This window comes from Canis lupus, chromosome 6 (assembly GCF_048164855.1).
Source record: "Canis lupus baileyi chromosome 6, mCanLup2.hap1, whole genome shotgun sequence".
Classification (NCBI taxonomy): Eukaryota; Metazoa; Chordata; class Mammalia; order Carnivora; family Canidae; genus Canis; species Canis lupus.
The window spans coordinates 64446411-64464798 of NC_132843.1; the positions used below are offsets into that span (position 1 = coordinate 64446411).

At 39.1% G+C, this 18388-nt stretch overlaps 2 protein-coding genes across 4 annotated transcripts in view; one reads left to right on the forward strand and one right to left on the reverse strand.

Moving 5' to 3' along the window:
- Nucleotides 1-18368, reverse strand: part of RGL1 (ral guanine nucleotide dissociation stimulator like 1) — a 249980-nt gene extending 231612 nt beyond the window's left edge. For both annotated transcript variants that reach the window (XM_072830925.1, XM_072830923.1), the window contains exon 1: nt 17952-18368. The gene's annotated coding sequence lies outside the window, so the exon portion shown is untranslated. The remainder of the gene's footprint in view (nt 1-17951) is intronic.
- On the forward strand, nt 1990-8151 carry APOBEC4 (apolipoprotein B mRNA editing enzyme catalytic polypeptide like 4). 2 transcript variants are annotated; one of them, XM_072830927.1, is made up of 3 exons: nt 1990-2237; nt 2803-2982; nt 6413-8151. In XM_072830927.1, the coding sequence occupies exon 3, from the start codon at nt 6443-6445 to the stop codon at nt 7544-7546; it is 1104 nt and encodes a 367-aa protein (XP_072687028.1). In that variant the 5' UTR covers nt 1990-2237; nt 2803-2982; nt 6413-6442; the 3' UTR covers nt 7547-8151. The 2 variants fall into 2 exon arrangements, with proteins under 2 accessions (XP_072687028.1, XP_072687029.1); XM_072830928.1 differs by lacking the exon at nt 2803-2982.
- Nucleotides 18369-18388: the final 20 nt, after the last annotated feature.

Consider the following 18388-nt stretch of genomic DNA (forward strand, 5'->3'; position numbering starts at 1 on the left):
AGGTGACCCTTAAGGGAATATTTTTTATTTATTTATTCATTTATTAAAGATTTTATTTATTCATCAGAGAGAGAGAGAGAGAGGCAGAGACACAGGCAGAGGGAGAAGCAGGCTCCATGCAGGGAGCCTGACGTGGGGCTCGATCCTGGGACTCCAGGATGACGCCCTGGGCTGAAGGCAGGTGCTAAACCACTGAGCCACCCAGGGATCCGAGGAAATATTTTTAATAGGATGTCAGGTATTAATGTTAAATAAAAGATGATATCTTGGTCTTACAATTTCATTGAGTTAGGAGATGCTAGGAAAATGGAGGCAGGAAGTGAGAATGACAAAGGCGTGGAGAAAGGGCCAATAGTGAGCACTCATGGAAGAAAGCATGAAAGAGAATGTAACTGGTGGGGGCACCTGGGTGGCTGAGTTGGTTGAGCATCTGCCTTCGGCTCAAGTCATGATCCACAGGTCCTGGGATCGAGCCCCGCATTAGTCTCCCTGCACAGCGGCTGTTTTTCCCTCTCCGTCTGCTCCTCCTCTCCACTCGTACTCTGCCTGGCTCTTTCTTTCTCTCAAATAAATAAATAAATAAAATCTTCAGAAAAAAAAATAAAGAAAATGTAACTGAAAAATACCTGGGGCAGCCCAGGTGGCTCAGCAGTTTAGCGCCACCTTCAGCCCAGGGCGTCATCCTGGAGATCTGGGATCAAATCCCACATAGGGCTTGCCTGCTTCTCCCTCTGCCTGTGTCTCTGCCATTCTCTCTCTCTCTCTCTCTCACGTCTCTCATGAATAAATAAATAAAACCTTTAAAAAAAATAAAAGAAAACTAACTAGCTGAGGAGATGGATACACCTGAGACCCTTAAAATGCAGAGATCAACATGAAACATCTTTTTTAAGATTTTATTTATTTATTCATGAAAGAGAGAGAGAGAGAGGCAGAGACACAGGCAGAGGGAGAAGCAGGCTCCATGCAGGGAGCCTGATGTGGGACTCGATCCGGGACTCCAGGATCACGCCCTGAGCCAAAGGCAGGCGCCAAACCGTGGAGCCACCCAGGGATCCCCCCAACATGAAACATCTAAACCAGAAGAAGTCTCCTCAAGGACAGATGATAGCTGCTGTTGTGGAGACTAGGACTGAGAAACTAGTTAAGAGTGGAGGCTGCTGCAGGAAGCCTTCTGGGTGCTTCTATTGTCCTGTGGGCTATTTTCAGCGTAGCAAATGTGCTTAAGAACTTTTTGTTGGTAACTAATGGAAATACACAGTAGTGGTCACCACTTGCTCCTTCAAGTGGAAGGAAGGAATAATTGGGAGTAGGCACAAACAATGAATCATGACCATCAACAAGTCCAATCCTAGGAGATGACGTGGAGTTGAAGGTGGGCAAGGGAACAGAGTGGAGAAGGCTGAGTGGCTCTTCCATTAGCTACAGAGAAGGGGCCACAATGAATCCAGGGGGAGGGTAGGCCTTAAACTGGAGGGAAACAGATACATAGCAATAGCAAGAGTCTCCCAGGAATTTATAAAAAGAGAGAGATGGCAGGCACCTATTAATCTAGATTTGGACAAAGTGAAGAGCTCTCCTTGTGGACCTACTAGTAGAAAGCACCTTCCTTTGGGGAGATCAAGCTTCTGCTCCCTTTCATAGGTGCCTCCCTCTCACTGGAGGCCAAACCTCCTGAGAAAAGGCCCTGTGCTTCCACAGGCGACAGAACCAATGAATTGTGTCCACACACCAGGGATTGGCACCTGTTCTAGGTCAGGACAAAGACACAGAGGAGCAGGACCTCAGAGCTTGATTCTTACAGCCAGAGGGAGAAAAACCCCAACACATCCACTTAAATAGTCAGATAGTATGCTTTTATCCAGACTGGAATATGCATTCATGTATATTTTCATCTTTGGAACAGGTGGTTTGAAATGCAAATAAAGTAATAAGTGTCAGAGCCGTATCCTAGCAGTAGCTGCTTTGCAAACGTTACCATGGCACCAATTCAACAGTGTTCTTAGAGGCAGCCACACCTCAGCAAGGTCTTTCTAACTTGGGACGGCAGAGTTCAAAGGAACTAATAGACACAAACTGCAAAAGAGTCCTGAACCAAGTCAGGAGGTGAAGCTTTACAGTGCCATCGCCCTCTGAAGCCCCTTGAAACACGGCATACTACATAAGAGAGAAAAAAAGGGAATGGACCATCTTCTAGAACACCTGGAATGTGATCCAAGCCTGGAGACAAAATGATGGTAATTATAACTGTTAACATTTGTTTTTAGCTGCTAACAGATTGTGCACAGATTGGGAAGGGCAAACACCATTTTCCAACTACTCCAGTGCACACTGTGCTTTACCAGTACTCACTAAATCCTAGCTGAGGGGGGGGGGGGGTGTAAAGAGAGCAGATTGTCTTCATGTATGCCTCATTTATGTTAAATTAAGGAAGGCTGCGGTCCCAGGGCCTCACTCCAGGGGCTACTCACAACCGGAAGCAGGGAACTGGGTTCTACAGATCTCTGCTTCTTCCTATCCGTAGATCTGCTCTACTGAGGGCAGCATGCCTTTCCCAAGCACAGCCAAAGCAGAGGCAAAAGGACAAAGGAGGAGGAACACAGGATGCTGGGGAGACAAGTGTTAGCCAACCTGGCCTGTGAGCCAAGTGAGATTCCTGAGGCAAGCCCCTAGCTGAACAGGGGCATGCCCCTTGCCTGGGTAGGGGCAGAATGAAAGGGCAGAGAGCAAAAGCGAATAATATAAAGCACAAATTCTGTAAGAGTTGCAAGTGGATAGGAGTTCTTTCCTGCTCCCGTTCAGATAAAAGTGAGCAAAGAAATAGTCTCAGAAAGACCCTCTGAAAAAGTGGAGACTTCACCAACAGGGAACCACAGCTGATTGACAATGAAAAACCATTAGCAAGAATGAAACTCCAGAAGCTCCGTCCATTACATATGAAGGACACTAGGCCTCAGGATCTCCATTATGCATCTTTCCCAGGTAAAGTAGAAGGAGTACATGGGATCCCTGGGTGGCGCAGCGGTTTGGCGCCTGCCTTTGGCCCAGGGCGCGATCCTGGAGACGCAGGATCGAATCCCACGTCGGGCTCCCGGTGCATGGAGCCTGTTTCTCCCTCTGCCTGTGTCTCTGCCTCTCACTCTCTCTCTCTCTGTGTGACTATCATAAATAAATAAATTAATTTAAAAAAAAAGGTAGAAGGAGTACAAACAAAGGAATACTTAGAAAAACAGTCAAGACTTTCCATACTGCCTTTATTTTGAAAGACATGGAGACTTCTGCTTCACAAGAGTGTAATTCTGGGACCAGTAAGTATAGTTAATTCCACCCCTTCCACCTACCCCAAAACATAAAGGCAGGAAAAGACCTGTTGGTACTGTTTCCACAACATTTTAATCAAATCATGGGTGACTTGACATTGTCATTTGAGTGGTCACTTAGATATCAGGTGTACCATCAAACAGCACACTGCATCCAGGGCACCATATTCAAAAGCAAGTGAGATTTGGGACTTGGTTTCAGCAAGTTTTGATATTCAGAGAGATCTATCTAGTCTGATGAGTAAGCCTGAAAGAGGAGAAAATCCAAGGAGAAAATAATGCCCCAGATCAAACAGGAGATGGTGTCAGGCTCCAAATAATGGGATTCATTGCCAAAGGTTAAGGAGGAAAGTCCAAGGCCAAGAGGAAAAGATATGCAAGGTCTGGAAAGCCTCAGGGCAGGAATTCAGTTGCATCAGGAAAATATAAAACTAAGGAGGATGCTGAGGCAAACACATGGTCCTATGGACTAAACTGACATGACAGAGGTTAGGAGAAACCTGGAATTTGATGGGTATGTGGTGTCCAGAATTACTGCAGAGATCTAAGCATTAGGATAATGGTGACATGAGTCAGGTCACATTCCATCTGTAGCAGGATTGAGGCTCCTAAAATATTTTCTGCCCAGGACAGGATTAGCAAGGAACTCTGCAGGTTTCAGCTGTACCAAATACAGCAGGGACGGAGGTGATCTGGGTTGAGGAAGAAAGAAGTTGATCAAAGTGCTTCCATATGAAAGGCTGTAATAAATACTCCTGAAATGACAAATCAGATTTTGGAAAATGAGAGATATATTTTGTTTTGTAATGGTCAGTTGATCTCTCTTACATTTTATACTTTGTATTGTTGCCTGGACAAAGAGTTAAATGTAAAAGATAAAACCATACATACTAGGAAAAAACATGGGGAATATTTAACTCCTCTTTGATGGGTAAGTCTTTTCTAAATACAATAGTAAAAAATAAATCTTAAGGGCAAAGATGAGACCATATGAAAATGTAAAATTTGGTATAATTAAAAATGCCACCAGCATAATTAAATGGCTCAATAAACCAAGTAGAATACTTGCAAAAATTATGATAGTTTATATCCTTAATATACAAAGAGTTCTTGCAAATCAGTAAGGAAAACCTCAAAAGGAGGGGGATAAGGGATCAAACATATTTCACAGAAGAATAAACACTACATGTGAAAAAGTGTTCAACCTCACTAGGAATTGAAAAAGTCCAAATTATAACCACAAAGGGAAACAGATGCTCTCTTCTCAAATCAGTAAAGGTGATAAACATCACTAGGAGAAAATGAGATAGAATTGGGACACCTTCCTGAGAAGCAATCTGACAAAGTTTAGGCTAATAATACAACTTTTAGTAATCTACATTAAAGAAAAGAAAAATACAAATTTACTTACAGAAATGTTCATCAAAGCATTATTTATAATAATAAAAAGAGGGACGCCTGGGTGGCTCAGTGATTAAGCATCTGCCTTTGGCTCTGGTCATGATCCCAAGGATCGAGTCTCGCATCAAGCTCCCTGCATGGAACCCTCTTCACCCTCTGCCTGTTGTCTCTGCCTCTCTCTCTCTCTGTGTCTCTCATGAATAAATAAATAAAATGTTTTTAAAATAATAATAATAAAAAAAGAGGTAAGAACCTGAATATTTGATTATACATTAGTTGTGTAATAAAATACTAATTAGCCATGAATATTGTTTCTTGAAGAATTTTTAATAACATGGGGAAATACTCAGGACATAATGCAAAGTGAAAAGCAAAGTATAAAACATGATTTTATTTATGTTGTGCACATAGCAAAAAGACTGGAGGGAAGAGACATGTTAACAGTTATGGGAACATAACTCAGACAAACCGGTGCAAGTTTTTATTTTTCCCTTTTAGTATTAATATTTTTAAAAGTAGTCTACAAGAAAAACATAATACTTCTATAATAAAAAGTTATTTTAAAATGTTCTTAAAACTAAATTATAATGTCCTAGGTTGCAGCTTGGTAACAATGATAACTGAGAAATTTTTGTTTAAAGGAAAAAAATCATCACTTAAAGATCTCAACTTTTGTGGTTTAACATCCCAGCAACTATTTATTTGAAATATCCTAAGGAACCATATGTGCTTTCCAGAATGGTAAAGTTTCCAAAATGTTCTAACAAGACCCACCCACTGGAAATAAAACTCTCAAATGGCAATGAATAAGTGTTCACGACCCAAAGAATACTCAAGTGGCATTCCTACAAGAAGTCTCTACCATTTAGCAAAATAGACCCCATGATCCTTTTCCCAAAAGAATAATTACCACTAATTTACTGCCAATGATCTGAAAGAAATAGCTGATTTTAAATGCAAGCACACTCAAAACCTATGCAGATAATTAGATAATATCATTCAGGAAAGAGACAAAGGAAGAACATTACGAATAAATTGCAAAACCCCTGCTTGCTTGTTTAGATTTTCATAAACAAGAATCGGTTAGATAATCCTGGGATTTGTACCATCACTACTAGAAGCTAACATTTATTGAGTCCTTAATACGAGTCAGGCACATAATAAAGCACTTTGTATTTATTCCATCATTCAATCCTCAAGATAATCTTAGGAGGTAGGTATATGATTCTCTTTTTTTTTTTTTTTTTTTTTTTTTTTTTTTTTTTTTTTTTTTTTTTTTTTAGGTATATGATTCTTATCCTCATTGCACAGACAAGGAAGCTCCCAGACTTAAAACAACTTACAGAAGATCAATAAGCCGGTAAGTGGCGGAGCCCCGATTTGAAACGAGGTGGTCTGTTTCCAGAACTTGCACTGTTAATCCATTTGCTGTATCGCCTCACATTCTGTGAAACAGGTAAAGGTGCATTATGCCTTTCTTTTTTGTCTCCTTCCCACTCCCCAAGAATCTCGATGAAGAGAAGTGAATCCTGAGCTTTCTAATCTATGGCTATATATCACTATCTTTAAGAATCAAAGATGCTACAGTTATTGTGCTACCTCTTTTAAAGAAAAGTATGCCTCAATAAAGTAATGCATTTTCTTTAGTTTTTCCTGCACTGGTTTATATATAATTTCTCTTCCTTGTTTAGGGTTGCAGCTAGAAGACAGTAAAACTAGCAATGGAGCCCTTATATGAAGAATATCTAGCAAATCGTGGAACAATAGTAAAACCTTATTACTGGCTAAGCTTCTCTCTAGATTGCTCTAACTGTCCTTACCATATTCGGACAGGTGAAGAAGCAAGAGTTCCCTATACAGAATTTTATCAGATTTTTGGATTCCCTTATGGGCCAGTGTGCCCTCAAACAAAGCACCTCACATTTTATGAACTAAAAACTTCTTCTGGAAGCCTGGTGCAGAAGGGCCATGCTAGCAGTTGCACGGGGAATAATACCCATCCAGAATCAATGTTATTTGAGATGAATGGTTATTTTGACTCAGCCGTACACAACAACAACACAATCAGGCATATCATTCTGTATTCCAACAACTCCCCTTGTAACGAAGCCAACCACTGCTGCATTGGCAAAATGTACAATTTCTTAATAACGTATCCAGATGTTACTCTTAGCATTTACTTTTCTCAGCTCTATCATACTGAGCCTGAATTTCCTGCCTCGGCCTGGAACCGTGAAGCTCTCCGGAGCCTGGCCAGTTTATGGCCCCGGGTCACTTTGAGCCCAATAAGTGGTGGAATTTGGTATTCTCTCCTCAACAACTTTGTGAGTGGTGTCTCCGGATCAATTGTTTTCCAGCCCATTTTAACTGGGAGAGCTTTGGCTGACAGGCACAACGCCTATGAAATCAATGCCATAACGGGAGTGAAACCTTATTTCACTGATGTTCTTCCCCAGACAGAAGAGAATCAGAACATAAAAGCTCAGGTGGCTTTAGAGAGCTACCTCATTAACAAGATCATTCCTGGACAGTCTTTGCAAGTGACAAATGGACAACCACAACCCAATCTGACCCCAGACCTCAAGGTTCCTGTTGTTTTTGTCCTGGTACCTTTCAGAGACCTACCACCAATACACGTGGGTCAAAGCCCACATAAGCCGAGCTATATCGTGAGGCACTTAAATATGCCTCAAATGTCATTCCAGGAAACCAAGGACCTCAGAAGCCCTCCCATGGGAATGCCAGTGGACGGAGTGGAAATCACGGAGCAGTTTGCACGTAGCAAAGAGGTAGATGAAAAGAAGAAGAAGAAAGGAAAGAAATAAAATCTGTATTTCTAAGACATGAGACCAAACAACACCAGAAAACTAATTTGATAGCAAACAAAAATCTGGAAATTTTCTCTCTTAGGTCTGATCCAAGGTGGGAGATTAACGGATACATAAGAGCAAAACCCGAATTATTTGCCATCTCAACTATTATAAAGCTATGCTACTTTTAACATAAAACAAGATGTTTCCATAAGCAACTTGACCTCTCTCCTTTATTTTGAAAGTGACAGTATCAAAATGGAGCCATTAGCATCTTGCTAATATTTTATTGGTGTGGAAAAGGAAATGTCATTATCCTAGTCTACCTACATCATCTTTCCACCAAAAAAAGCCCATGGACTAAACAGCTTCCTAAAGTGGTTTCAGTATAAAAATTTACTGTAAAATTGGAAAACAGCCTGAAGTTACTGACATTAAGTGCTGTCTGTAAAAGGAAACCAGTGATTTTCCATTAATTGTTAATCATGGACAGAAGAATTTAGGCAGCCCATTTTTTTCTAAAGTGGTTCAAAATAGCTTTGTGTGGAAAAAAAAAAAAACAGCTCTTTTGTTCATTGATTATATATAGCTATGAAGATTGATTTTTGAAACTTAGTCACCTGCTCAATGGGATTTTTCCCAGCTCAGATTTCTCCTTCCTGAGCAGATGATAGAAGCAGGATGATACATGAGACCCTGCAAAGGCTTCTTCCAACACACACCATATAAAATCCAAGCTGCTTCTACTGACTTCGAGGCTCCTCCTCTACCTTCCAGTTGCCTGGTCTCATCAGCAAGATTGTAAGCTTCTACAGGTCAAGCACGGTCTCCCTCCCCTCTTTGGATTTCCCTTGGAATTTAGCCAAGTATCCAGGTGAAATGTGGGTAGCAAGGTTGTAAATCTACATCTCAATAATGTTACTAATCACTGCTTCCCAACATTCCTTATCCATTCCAGCCAAGGGCCTGCTTAACCATCCTGCAATGGACATTTTTAGCATCCATTCCCCCTTCTTCTGATATAGCTCCCCAATGCATAATTTGTTTTACTTTCCTTTTTTCCAAGCTTTTCTTTTTCAGCAATGTATATCTATCCCCTCTCTTAAAATCTTGTTCAAAACACACTTCTAGGAACTGTTCTTTGACTAACCATCTGAGCATGTACATTAAAGCAATTTGGGGGGGATCCCTGGGTGGCGCAGCGGTTTGGCGCCTGCCTTTGGCCCAGGGCGCGATCCTGGAGACCTGGGATCGAATCCCACGTCAGGCTCCCGGTGCATGGAGCCTGGTTCTCCCTCTGCCTATGTCTCTGCTTCTCTCTCTCTCTCTCTCTATGACTATCATAAATAAATAATAAAAAAATTAAAAAAAAATAAAGCAATTTGGGGGATCCCTGGGTGGCTCAGAGGTTTAGTGCCTGCCTTTGGCCCAGGGAGTGGTCCTGGAGACCCGGGATGGAGTCCCACATCAGGCTCCCTGCGGGGGGCCTGCTTCTCCCTCTGCCTGTGTCTCTGCCTCTCTCTGTGTCTCTCATGAATAAATAAATAAAATCTTAAAAAAAAAGCAATTTGTGTTTAATTCACATTTGCTGCCTCACTTTCCTCTTAAAAATATATTAACAAAAAATGTATATCCATTTGTAACTTACTTTTAATTTTTTTCTTTTTTTAAAGATGTATTTATTTTAGAGAGAGAGAGAGAGAGAGAGCATGCTCCACAGGGAGGGGCAGAGGGAGAGAGAATCTTGAGCAGACTCCCTTCTGAGCATTGAGCCCAGTGTGGGCTCCATCTCAACGACTCTGAGGATCATGACCTGAGCGAAAATCAAAAGTCAGACACTCAGCCAACTGAGCCACCCAGGAACCCCAAATTTTTCTTAATGTATGTAAAAAGTAAGGCTAAGCTAATAAGATAGTTTTGCCATTAAAAAAAAAAAAAAAGCTTAAAGCACATAGTACTGCATGTCAAATGAGGAAGAGGAAGAGAGGGGGGAGGGAAAGAAAGATAAGAAAAATGTTTAGAATTGAAATTTCTATTGTGATTAAAATAAACACTTCTAAAATGTTTTAAATAATATTCTCTTATGCATAAAAAAATTCTCTTGTTAACATGAAATTTTAAACAGAACTACTGGAATATAATTACATTGTAGTATATAGTAATTATTATTTTTAAAAGTACTGTTGCAATTATTATTAGATCATGAAATAATGTCTACAATTTGGGCTATAGAGATAAAATTTTTAAAAAACCAATGTGACAAATTCAGCATCTCTCTCCAGGTGGGCAACTGGGCTAATGGCATTAGCAAATCTGAGAGGTTGGAGAACCAGCTCTGAATATTGTTGTCAGGTTGGCTGATGTCCTGCAGCAGTTGAGAAGGACCTGCCCATCTTAGAAGACTTTTCAAAAAAAAAAAAAAAGTATATCCAAGTAGTTGCCTTGAAATCTATTTACAAAGTGGTCAAAAAGACATAACATCAATCAGGCTGCAAAGCATTCCAGTTAAAAACATACTCTGAAGGGGTCCCTGGTGGCTCAGTCGATTAATTCAACTTGTGATTTTGGCTTAGGTCATAATCTCAAGGTCGTGAAACTAAGCCCGAGTTGGGCTCCACACTCAGCAAGGAGTCTGCTTGGGATTCTCCTTCTCTCCCCCTCTCTCTGAAAATAAATCTTTAAAAAAAAAACATAGTCTGAAATCTAAGATGAATTTATATTTCAAATATGAACCTGGATTTCAGTGGTATATAACAAAGGGAGAACTACTACCTAAACTATAGGAAAGAAAAGTGATTTTTTAGCAGTTAAATTTTTGTACTAGGTTAGATATGTCTGGTGCTAGGAAGAATGTTACTGACAAGTCACAAGTCCTGGCCAATATAGTCAAGCCTTCAAGAAACTGTAAGAGAGCATAAAGATATATAGCCCTAGTCATGTAGCCTCTATTTCCCCACCAGTAAAGCCAGAGATATAGACTAGTTCATGTGTAAGGTCCTTTCAGCTCTATCTGTTTTAAGATGGCTTGTATCACAACAAAAATTCCATGGAATAAGCTTTCACAGTGCAGTGATCACACTTCTTACTCACCACACAATGGATTCTTGGTCATGTCAGGCTGGCCCAGGGATTTAGGGAAGGGTAAAACTTGGAATGTTCTACCTCTCTTCAGCAAACTGGCCTTAGTGATAATGAAGAATTATCACTGCTGCCACACATATAGAAATTCCAATTTAAGAAAAAACAAGTCAACAAATTAAAGGAGCTAGTGGTGTGGTGATATAAAAGAGGCAGGGGGCGTATATCCCAAGAAACTGATGAGGGTAGAAGAAGGGGAACATTATCTTTATGAATCTACCACGATGCAGGGTTTGGCTCTCAGTTTTGTAGGCTCAATTATCTACTTGGTCAATATAGAGAGAATGAATCTGTTAATCAGGGCAGACCTGGCTTAATAAAGTTCCCAAGATTGACATGTAAAAAGGGAACGTTAATGTACTAGTTTCCAGTGAGACTTACAACTGGATATGCAAGCAGGTAATTCAAGTTGTGTCACATATACAGCCTCTCCATGCAGAGAAGCTACCTGAGAAGCCAAGTTAAAATCAGAAGGTTGCTTTGCAGATTAGAGGAATTCATTATTTGAATCAAATGCTTAGTGCTATCACACTCTGCTTGCCAGGGACACTATCCCTGAAATGGTGGGATCCAAAAGGGCACCTGATCCCTGGACAGTGTTCGAGTGGGCCGAGACTATAAGAGACAATATAACCTTTATAACCAACTCCTGTCACGACTAGTATCCATTCTCTATAGCTGTTAATGTTTTATCAAGCTACCATCTAGTTCTGCTGGCCTGGGTGCAAATCTTATCTCTTTAAACTGCTGTTACATATCTTTTTTTATTCTAAAGTTCATGTGATCCAAAGCGTTTAGCTCAGAGAACATCACGTTATTCATCTTATTTCCAAAGGTATGGAAAGCTACATGGTAACTTCTACTAATTAAAAACAGTATTATGAGAACTATATGTCAAGTGCTTTTCTAAGCAGTTACATATATTAATTCATTTAATCCTCCCAATAATCCTGAGGTAGGTATTATTATAACATCTATTTTCAAATAAGGAAACTGAGGCACAGAGAGCTCATGTAGTAAAGCCTGAGCTGAGATCAAACCCAGGAGCTCTAGCTCCAGAATCCCTGTTCTTAATCCCTATGCTTTAATGGCTCTCAAAATAGTAACAATATGGACCCAAAGCCTGGGAAAATCAACACCCATTTTTGCCTGTACTGAGGCCTTTCTGTAGTTCTGTTCAGACTATTGTTATCAATAGTCATCCTGAAGACTATGGGAGCTAGGGAAGCTGGGTGGGGTGGGCTGGGCTGGAGAACTTAAGTAATTCTAGATCCCAGAGTTTGGGCAGCCTCCCATCCCCTATTCTCTTTGTTTTACCTAGGAACCTCATCCCAAATATAAATCCTGAGATTACCTTTCCTTGATGTCTCTGACTCTCAGGAATGTTCCAAATCAGAGACCCAAGGCAACGGAATATTGTTTTATTACTCTATTTAGTGAATTAAGTGGAATTGGTGCCTTACAAAATTAAAAAAGTAGATGATCCAGCAATTCTGAGTATATAACCAAAAGAATTAAAAGTGGGGTCTCAGATCTTTGTATACCCATATTCATAGCAGCATTATTCATAATGGCCATAAGTAATCCAAGTATTATTCAAGTATTCATCAATAGATGAATGGATAAAGAGAATGTGGAAACATTCCACATTTTAGTGTACATAAAATGGAACACTATTCATCATTAAAAAGGAGCAATACCCTGACACTTGCTACAGTTGTGGAAAGGAAATCAAACTAAGTGAAATAAACATCACAAAAAAAAAAAAAAATCAAGTACTGTATGAATTCACTAATATGAGGTACATAGAATTGTCAAATTTATAGAGCAGAAAGTAAAAAATTTATAGATGATAGAAAGCCCCTGCTCATCAGGGGCTGGGGAGAGTGGGGAATGGGGAGTTACTGTTTAAGGGGTATGGAGTCTCAGTTCTGCAAGATAAAAAAAGGTCTGGATATGGATAGTAGTGATGATTGTACAATACTACTTAAGGGTACTCTTAAAAATGGTTGACAGTAAATTGCATGCTATGTGTATTTTGCCACAATTTAAAAAAAATTAAGTGGGATTATCCATCAACACCTACTGATCTCTTCATATACTTCATATACATATATCTCTTCATATACATATACATATACTTAAAAAAAAGTGACATCCTTTGTGATAGACCAAATATTAGGTAACAGGCCCTATGTCTAGTCTCAAAATACTAAGATAAAATGAGGAAAGCTCACAAGTATCTGGAAAACAAACATCTTTTAAAAAATCATTACAGCGGCACCTGGGTGGCTCAGTGGTTGAGCGTCTGACTTTGGCTCAGGTCATGATCACAGGGTCCTGGGATCGAGTTCCACATTGGACTCCCCACGGGGAGCCTGCTTCTCCCTCTGCCTCTGTGTCTCTGCCTCTGTGTCTCTCATGAATAAATAAACAAAATCTTTACCAAAAACCATCATTACAATAACAAGATCTTTTAAGTTCACAGTTTAGAGTTCATTTTAAGCTATTGAAAAGCTATGTGTGGGTTTATTTGGACCCTGATAGTTATATCGTTATTTTTAGCACCAAGGTGAGCAGTACAGTTGGGAATAATGAGAAAGAGGTACTGAAAGCAGAGAGTGGTGATTAAAAGCAAAAGCTTTGGAATGTGACACACCTAATTACCATACCAGTCTGCCACTTGCTGGTGGAGTATTATTGGCTGAGTTACATAATCTCTCTTAGTCTTAGTTTCCTCATCCATAAAATGGACACATTAATTCCTAAGCCCTAAAGCTACTCTGAGGATTAAATAATGTAAATAAAGAGATTGTTTACCAGGTCTAACATAAAACCATTCATGGGGCAGTTGCAATTATTAATAAAATATTGATAGAATTAGAATAGACAGTAGAAAAAATAGGAATTGCAGGATCTTTCCAATTTTACCAAAACTATAAATTTTATCTTCTAGAAGAAGGAAAGATGTATTACTAGCATTTGTAATAATCAGGTTAGGGGGAGAAAAAAGTTTGGTTTTAATATTTTGCTTAAAGCAACAAGGGAAGTAATAAGTCCATGGTCATGAAAGATATTAAAATAATTGTAAGAAAATATTTTGTGCAATTTTTTGCCAATACATTGGCAATCTAGATGGAATGCATAATTATTAAATGTAAATTATAAAATTGAGTCAAAAAGGAAAGAAAACTAGTCAAAAACCACAGAAGATAAAGATGATCAAAGATCTAACTCTAAAAACATGAACAAGTCCAGATAATTCTGCAAGCACATTTTGTAACATGCAAAGAAAAAATAGCTTAGTAATTCCCTACTATTCAAACTTTTCCAGAGCATAGAAAAGAAGGTAGAAATATTCTCAATTCATCTTACAAAGCTATACTAATATCAAAATTGAATAGAGATGGCACAAATATATACTATGCGCCAATCTCACTTATACATATTGATTCTGAAATCATGTAAACAAAACAGAAACTAATTGAATCTATCAAGTAATTAAAATAGTAACCAGAATCTATTTTAGAAATATGAGAATAGTTCAGTGCTATATATATATATATAATTCATACATTTACAAATTAAAAGATAAAAAATAACACATTTTTTATCATTAGACCCCTCAAAAAAACATTTGACAATTTCAGCAGTCATTCCTAAATATCCTAAAACAATAGGAAATATAAACTGGTAAAATACCAACACTATTTCCATTAAAATAGAAACAAGAGATGCTTATTATCACCCAGTTTTTCAACACTGATTTGAAAGTCCAATTAATGCAATAAGATAAAAAAATAAAAGTGATATAAATTTTAGAAAAGAAAATGTAAGTTATCATTATCTTAAACATTATGATTGTATACTATGACAAAAAATATAACCTTAAACCAACTGTTAGCATAATAAGAGATCCCAGTAATGGGAAAGAAAGAGAATAAACAAATGTTTGAATCCATAGCTTCTCTTAACACTATCATAAGCAGGTAAAAAAAAATAAATAAGAGTCCCATTCAAAACAATATTTAAAAACAAGGTTTAGGGATCCCTGGGTGGCGCAGCGGTTTGGCGCCTGCCTTTGGCCCAGGGCGCGATCCTGGAGACCCGGGATCGAATCCCACGTCGGGCTCCCGGTGCATGGAGCCTGCTTCTCCCTCTGCCTGTGTCTCTGCCTCTCTCTCTCTCTCTCTCTCTCTGTGACTATCATAAATAAAATTTAAAAAAAAATTAAAAAAAAATAATAATAAATAAAAACAAGGTTTATTGTTTCATTTAGCACTAAACACTTTTCCTGAGACAAGAGTACAGATTTAAAAATTTTTAATCTTAGAAGGACTAGTATGTAAATAAAGGTCCCATTGTAAAATAGTTCACCTTTTCTACCCTACCTTAGTGTGTACTCATAAAGTTATATAAAGCTAAAATAAATCACAAAGCAAAAACTGAAGGTGTGGAAGGTTGTTGGTGTCAACACAGAACCAGTTAATCAGTTCATTTGGATATTATCTATAAGCATTAGACCATACTATAGTCTAGGTAACATGATAAAAAAAACTTTTTATATTGTAGTAATTATGTTGCTAGAAGACAGTGGTATTACATCATCATGACTAGAACTGAAATTTACTTATTAATTTTATATTTATAACTCATGTTTGATACATTTGATTAACACTGGGCTCACTTCCATTTCATTGCTGTGGGACTCAATGTCTTCGTTGAGTATTTAGTGGCAAGGCTGGGGAAAAGAAGCACATGGTAGGTAGAGTACTCAGCTTAAAATATCTGAAAGGAAAGATCTATTATAAAACGGTTTTATCAAAATCCCTTCTAATTAAAAAGATCTTTTACTCTTTGCATTATCACAGATAATAAAAAGGAGCTACACTCTATCATGCAGCACTAACCTTGAGAAAATTGAGATCTAGTCATTAGTATTCAGCCAAACCAAGTTATTTGCACAATAAATAAAATGTCTTAAAACGTTACGGATCCTTTATTTTAGGGATAAACACTCATTTGAAAAATTAAAATATGGAGAGTAATAGTATCTAAAATGAATTAAGTACTATGATTAACATTAAAAATTGTCATTTGCAAAATAAGTAAAAGATAATTAAAGACAGATTTCTTCACACACACACATACACACACACATTCCCTAAAGCTTTATAGATTTAACTGTTAGCTGATTGGGGTAGGGAGGAAATTAAAGTGTCCATTAAGAAATACCCAATCTCTAAATATGATAGCAAAATTGTCAGATTATTCATTGGGTAGAAATGTGTTTCATACCTACTATGTACTAGGTACTTAGCATCGTGAGATGATAAAAAATACTGCATTGGAAAAGGACCTTTTCGACATTATTACATCTTAAATGTATTATGCAACTGAGAATTGATTAATTATATTTAACATATTCAACATATACAGCAAAATTCTGAGTAATCAAATCAATTATACCCTTGAGCAACTCGATTTTTTAAATTCCTCTCACTATTCCCTTAAGTTGATTTCTACCCCAGGATTCTTTCCCAGTTCTAAAATAAGACAATAAAGACACCGTCTAAATAAAACCTAATACAAAAGAAGAGAAATGTAAGAGAAGGGACACATTAGTCTTAAATTCTTGTTTCTGTTTGTTCTCAGTAGCACTTCTCTAATGTTCAATTTTCCCTTCAAAGAAAATCTTGATTTATAAGAAGGGAAAAGTGCAATCGTCTTCAACATCAAAACAAGTACACTGTTTGGCTCTTACTAAAGTTAGCAAAAGATTGAGACTGAGGAAGAAATATTAAAACAAATCTTATATTCTAAGTTATATAATGCCACTTACCATAGTAATGGTCTGATACTTTGGTATATGACTTTTTAAAATAAATATTACCAACAGGTAGAAAATTTTCCTTTGCTCTGTTAAAACAGTATGGGGGAGAGTTTTTATCATGTGTTTGCAGATAACTTGAATGTTAATTTAAAGAAATGTCACTTCTATCACCTAAATGATAAATTTTCCAGAAGGGTGGTTTAATTGGGAGGAGAAAAATGCCATATTGCTTCTTCCTTCCAAGAAGAAAGGGTGCATTCCATTCCTGTGAACTCTTTCAGTCTCTCTCCATATATTTATACATGTATATATATCCACATACATACATATACAACTATGTATATATGTCAGTGTAGATACAGATATACATATATACATATGTATGCATATCTGTCCCACAAATGTTTGATTTTGAGATCTCTCTTCCTTTTCTTACTGATTCATTATGTTCAGTGTGACTTTCAAACTGTACTGCCTTTCACATTTTATTCATTCATCAATGAATAATTGAGTACCAGAATGTATTGAGCACTGCCTGCATGCTTAGCATTACATCAGATGTAAAGCAAGATACAAAATAAATAAAAGGCAAGTCTTTGCCCTCCAGAATCTTTTGATCTCTTCCAGGAGCAAGATAAAACATGATATGTCATTAAGTAATTCGTAAGACTAACGCCAAAATCAATGGTACAAGTAACATGCATTTTGCATCTATGTAGAATTTTAGAGCTTCAGAACACTTTCCCGTACTTAGTCCTCAGAACAATCTCGCGAAGTACGTTATTATTAGCTCCACTTTAGCAACGAGGAACCTGAAATTGAGGATTTTAAGTGGCATGCCTCAATCAAATAGATTATGAGTGGAAGTCAATACTTCAGCCAGGGTTTTTGATTCTAAGTCCAGGGCTCGTTTCAATACAGCACAGGAAACCAAGGATTGGGGTATCAACAGGGCAACAGCTGGCTTTCTGCTAGAGGTGGAATTGAACGAGACCTGAGAGGATGTCAGGAAAACATAAAGCTATCTGAGCAGCGTCCAGCTAAATGTCCAAAATAATTTTATTCTGCAAATATTTGTGCTTCGGTGTTACACACACAGCACAACTACCATTTCTTTAGTGTTAGTGCCTTTGCCTCCTCAGTAAGGGCTTTGCTCTCAGAAACGAGGATGTCCAATGTAATAAAAAGCTGGCCTAGCAGGATCATATAAATCTCAAATCACAAATATAAATCTTCATCTCAAACCTACTAATCCTCACACGTTTTGTTTCCCCACAGCACCGGAGGGCATAGCTCGCCCCTATCCTTTTCTTCCGTGCTTGCTCCAAACCACCACTTATTTTTAAGATGCCGGTGACTGACCCTACCCCAAATTCCACAGGTCCGCCCCAGGTCTGCCACGCGAGCCCTTGCCCAGAACCTCCGTCTCCCTCCCCAAGGAGATGATACCTAGTTCAGGCTCTGCAGGTGCCGTCGGGATGCTGTCACACAGCACAGCCAGATAAGAGACGACCTTTCGACTCCGTCCTTGGGGACTTCCCGCTGGCCGCGCGGCGTAGCTCCAGCCCCGGGAAAGGGGCTCCCGGCTCAGGAACGCAGCCACCGGCAGCGCACGGTCCCAAGTGATGCCTCTGACAACTAGACCGACGCTGGGCGCCCGGGCGCGCATCACTCCGCCCCATACTCCTGCCAACTGCAGGGGACTCGGTCCGGCCACCAGTCCATCCCACCCCACAGGCAAGTCCGGGCCAGCCGGACCTCACGCAGGACCCCGGCGACAGGTCGCTGGCGGCGGCGGCGGCGGCGGCGGCAGCAGGAGCCACCCGCCCCCAGAGCCCATAGCCGCCAGCCTAAGACCCCCGCCGCCCCCCTTCCGCGGGACCGCA

Coding starts and splice junctions, on each gene's coding strand:
- APOBEC4 (XM_072830927.1), top strand. CDS start 6,443: ATGGAGCCCTTATATGAAGAATATCTAGCAAATCGTGGAACAATAGTA.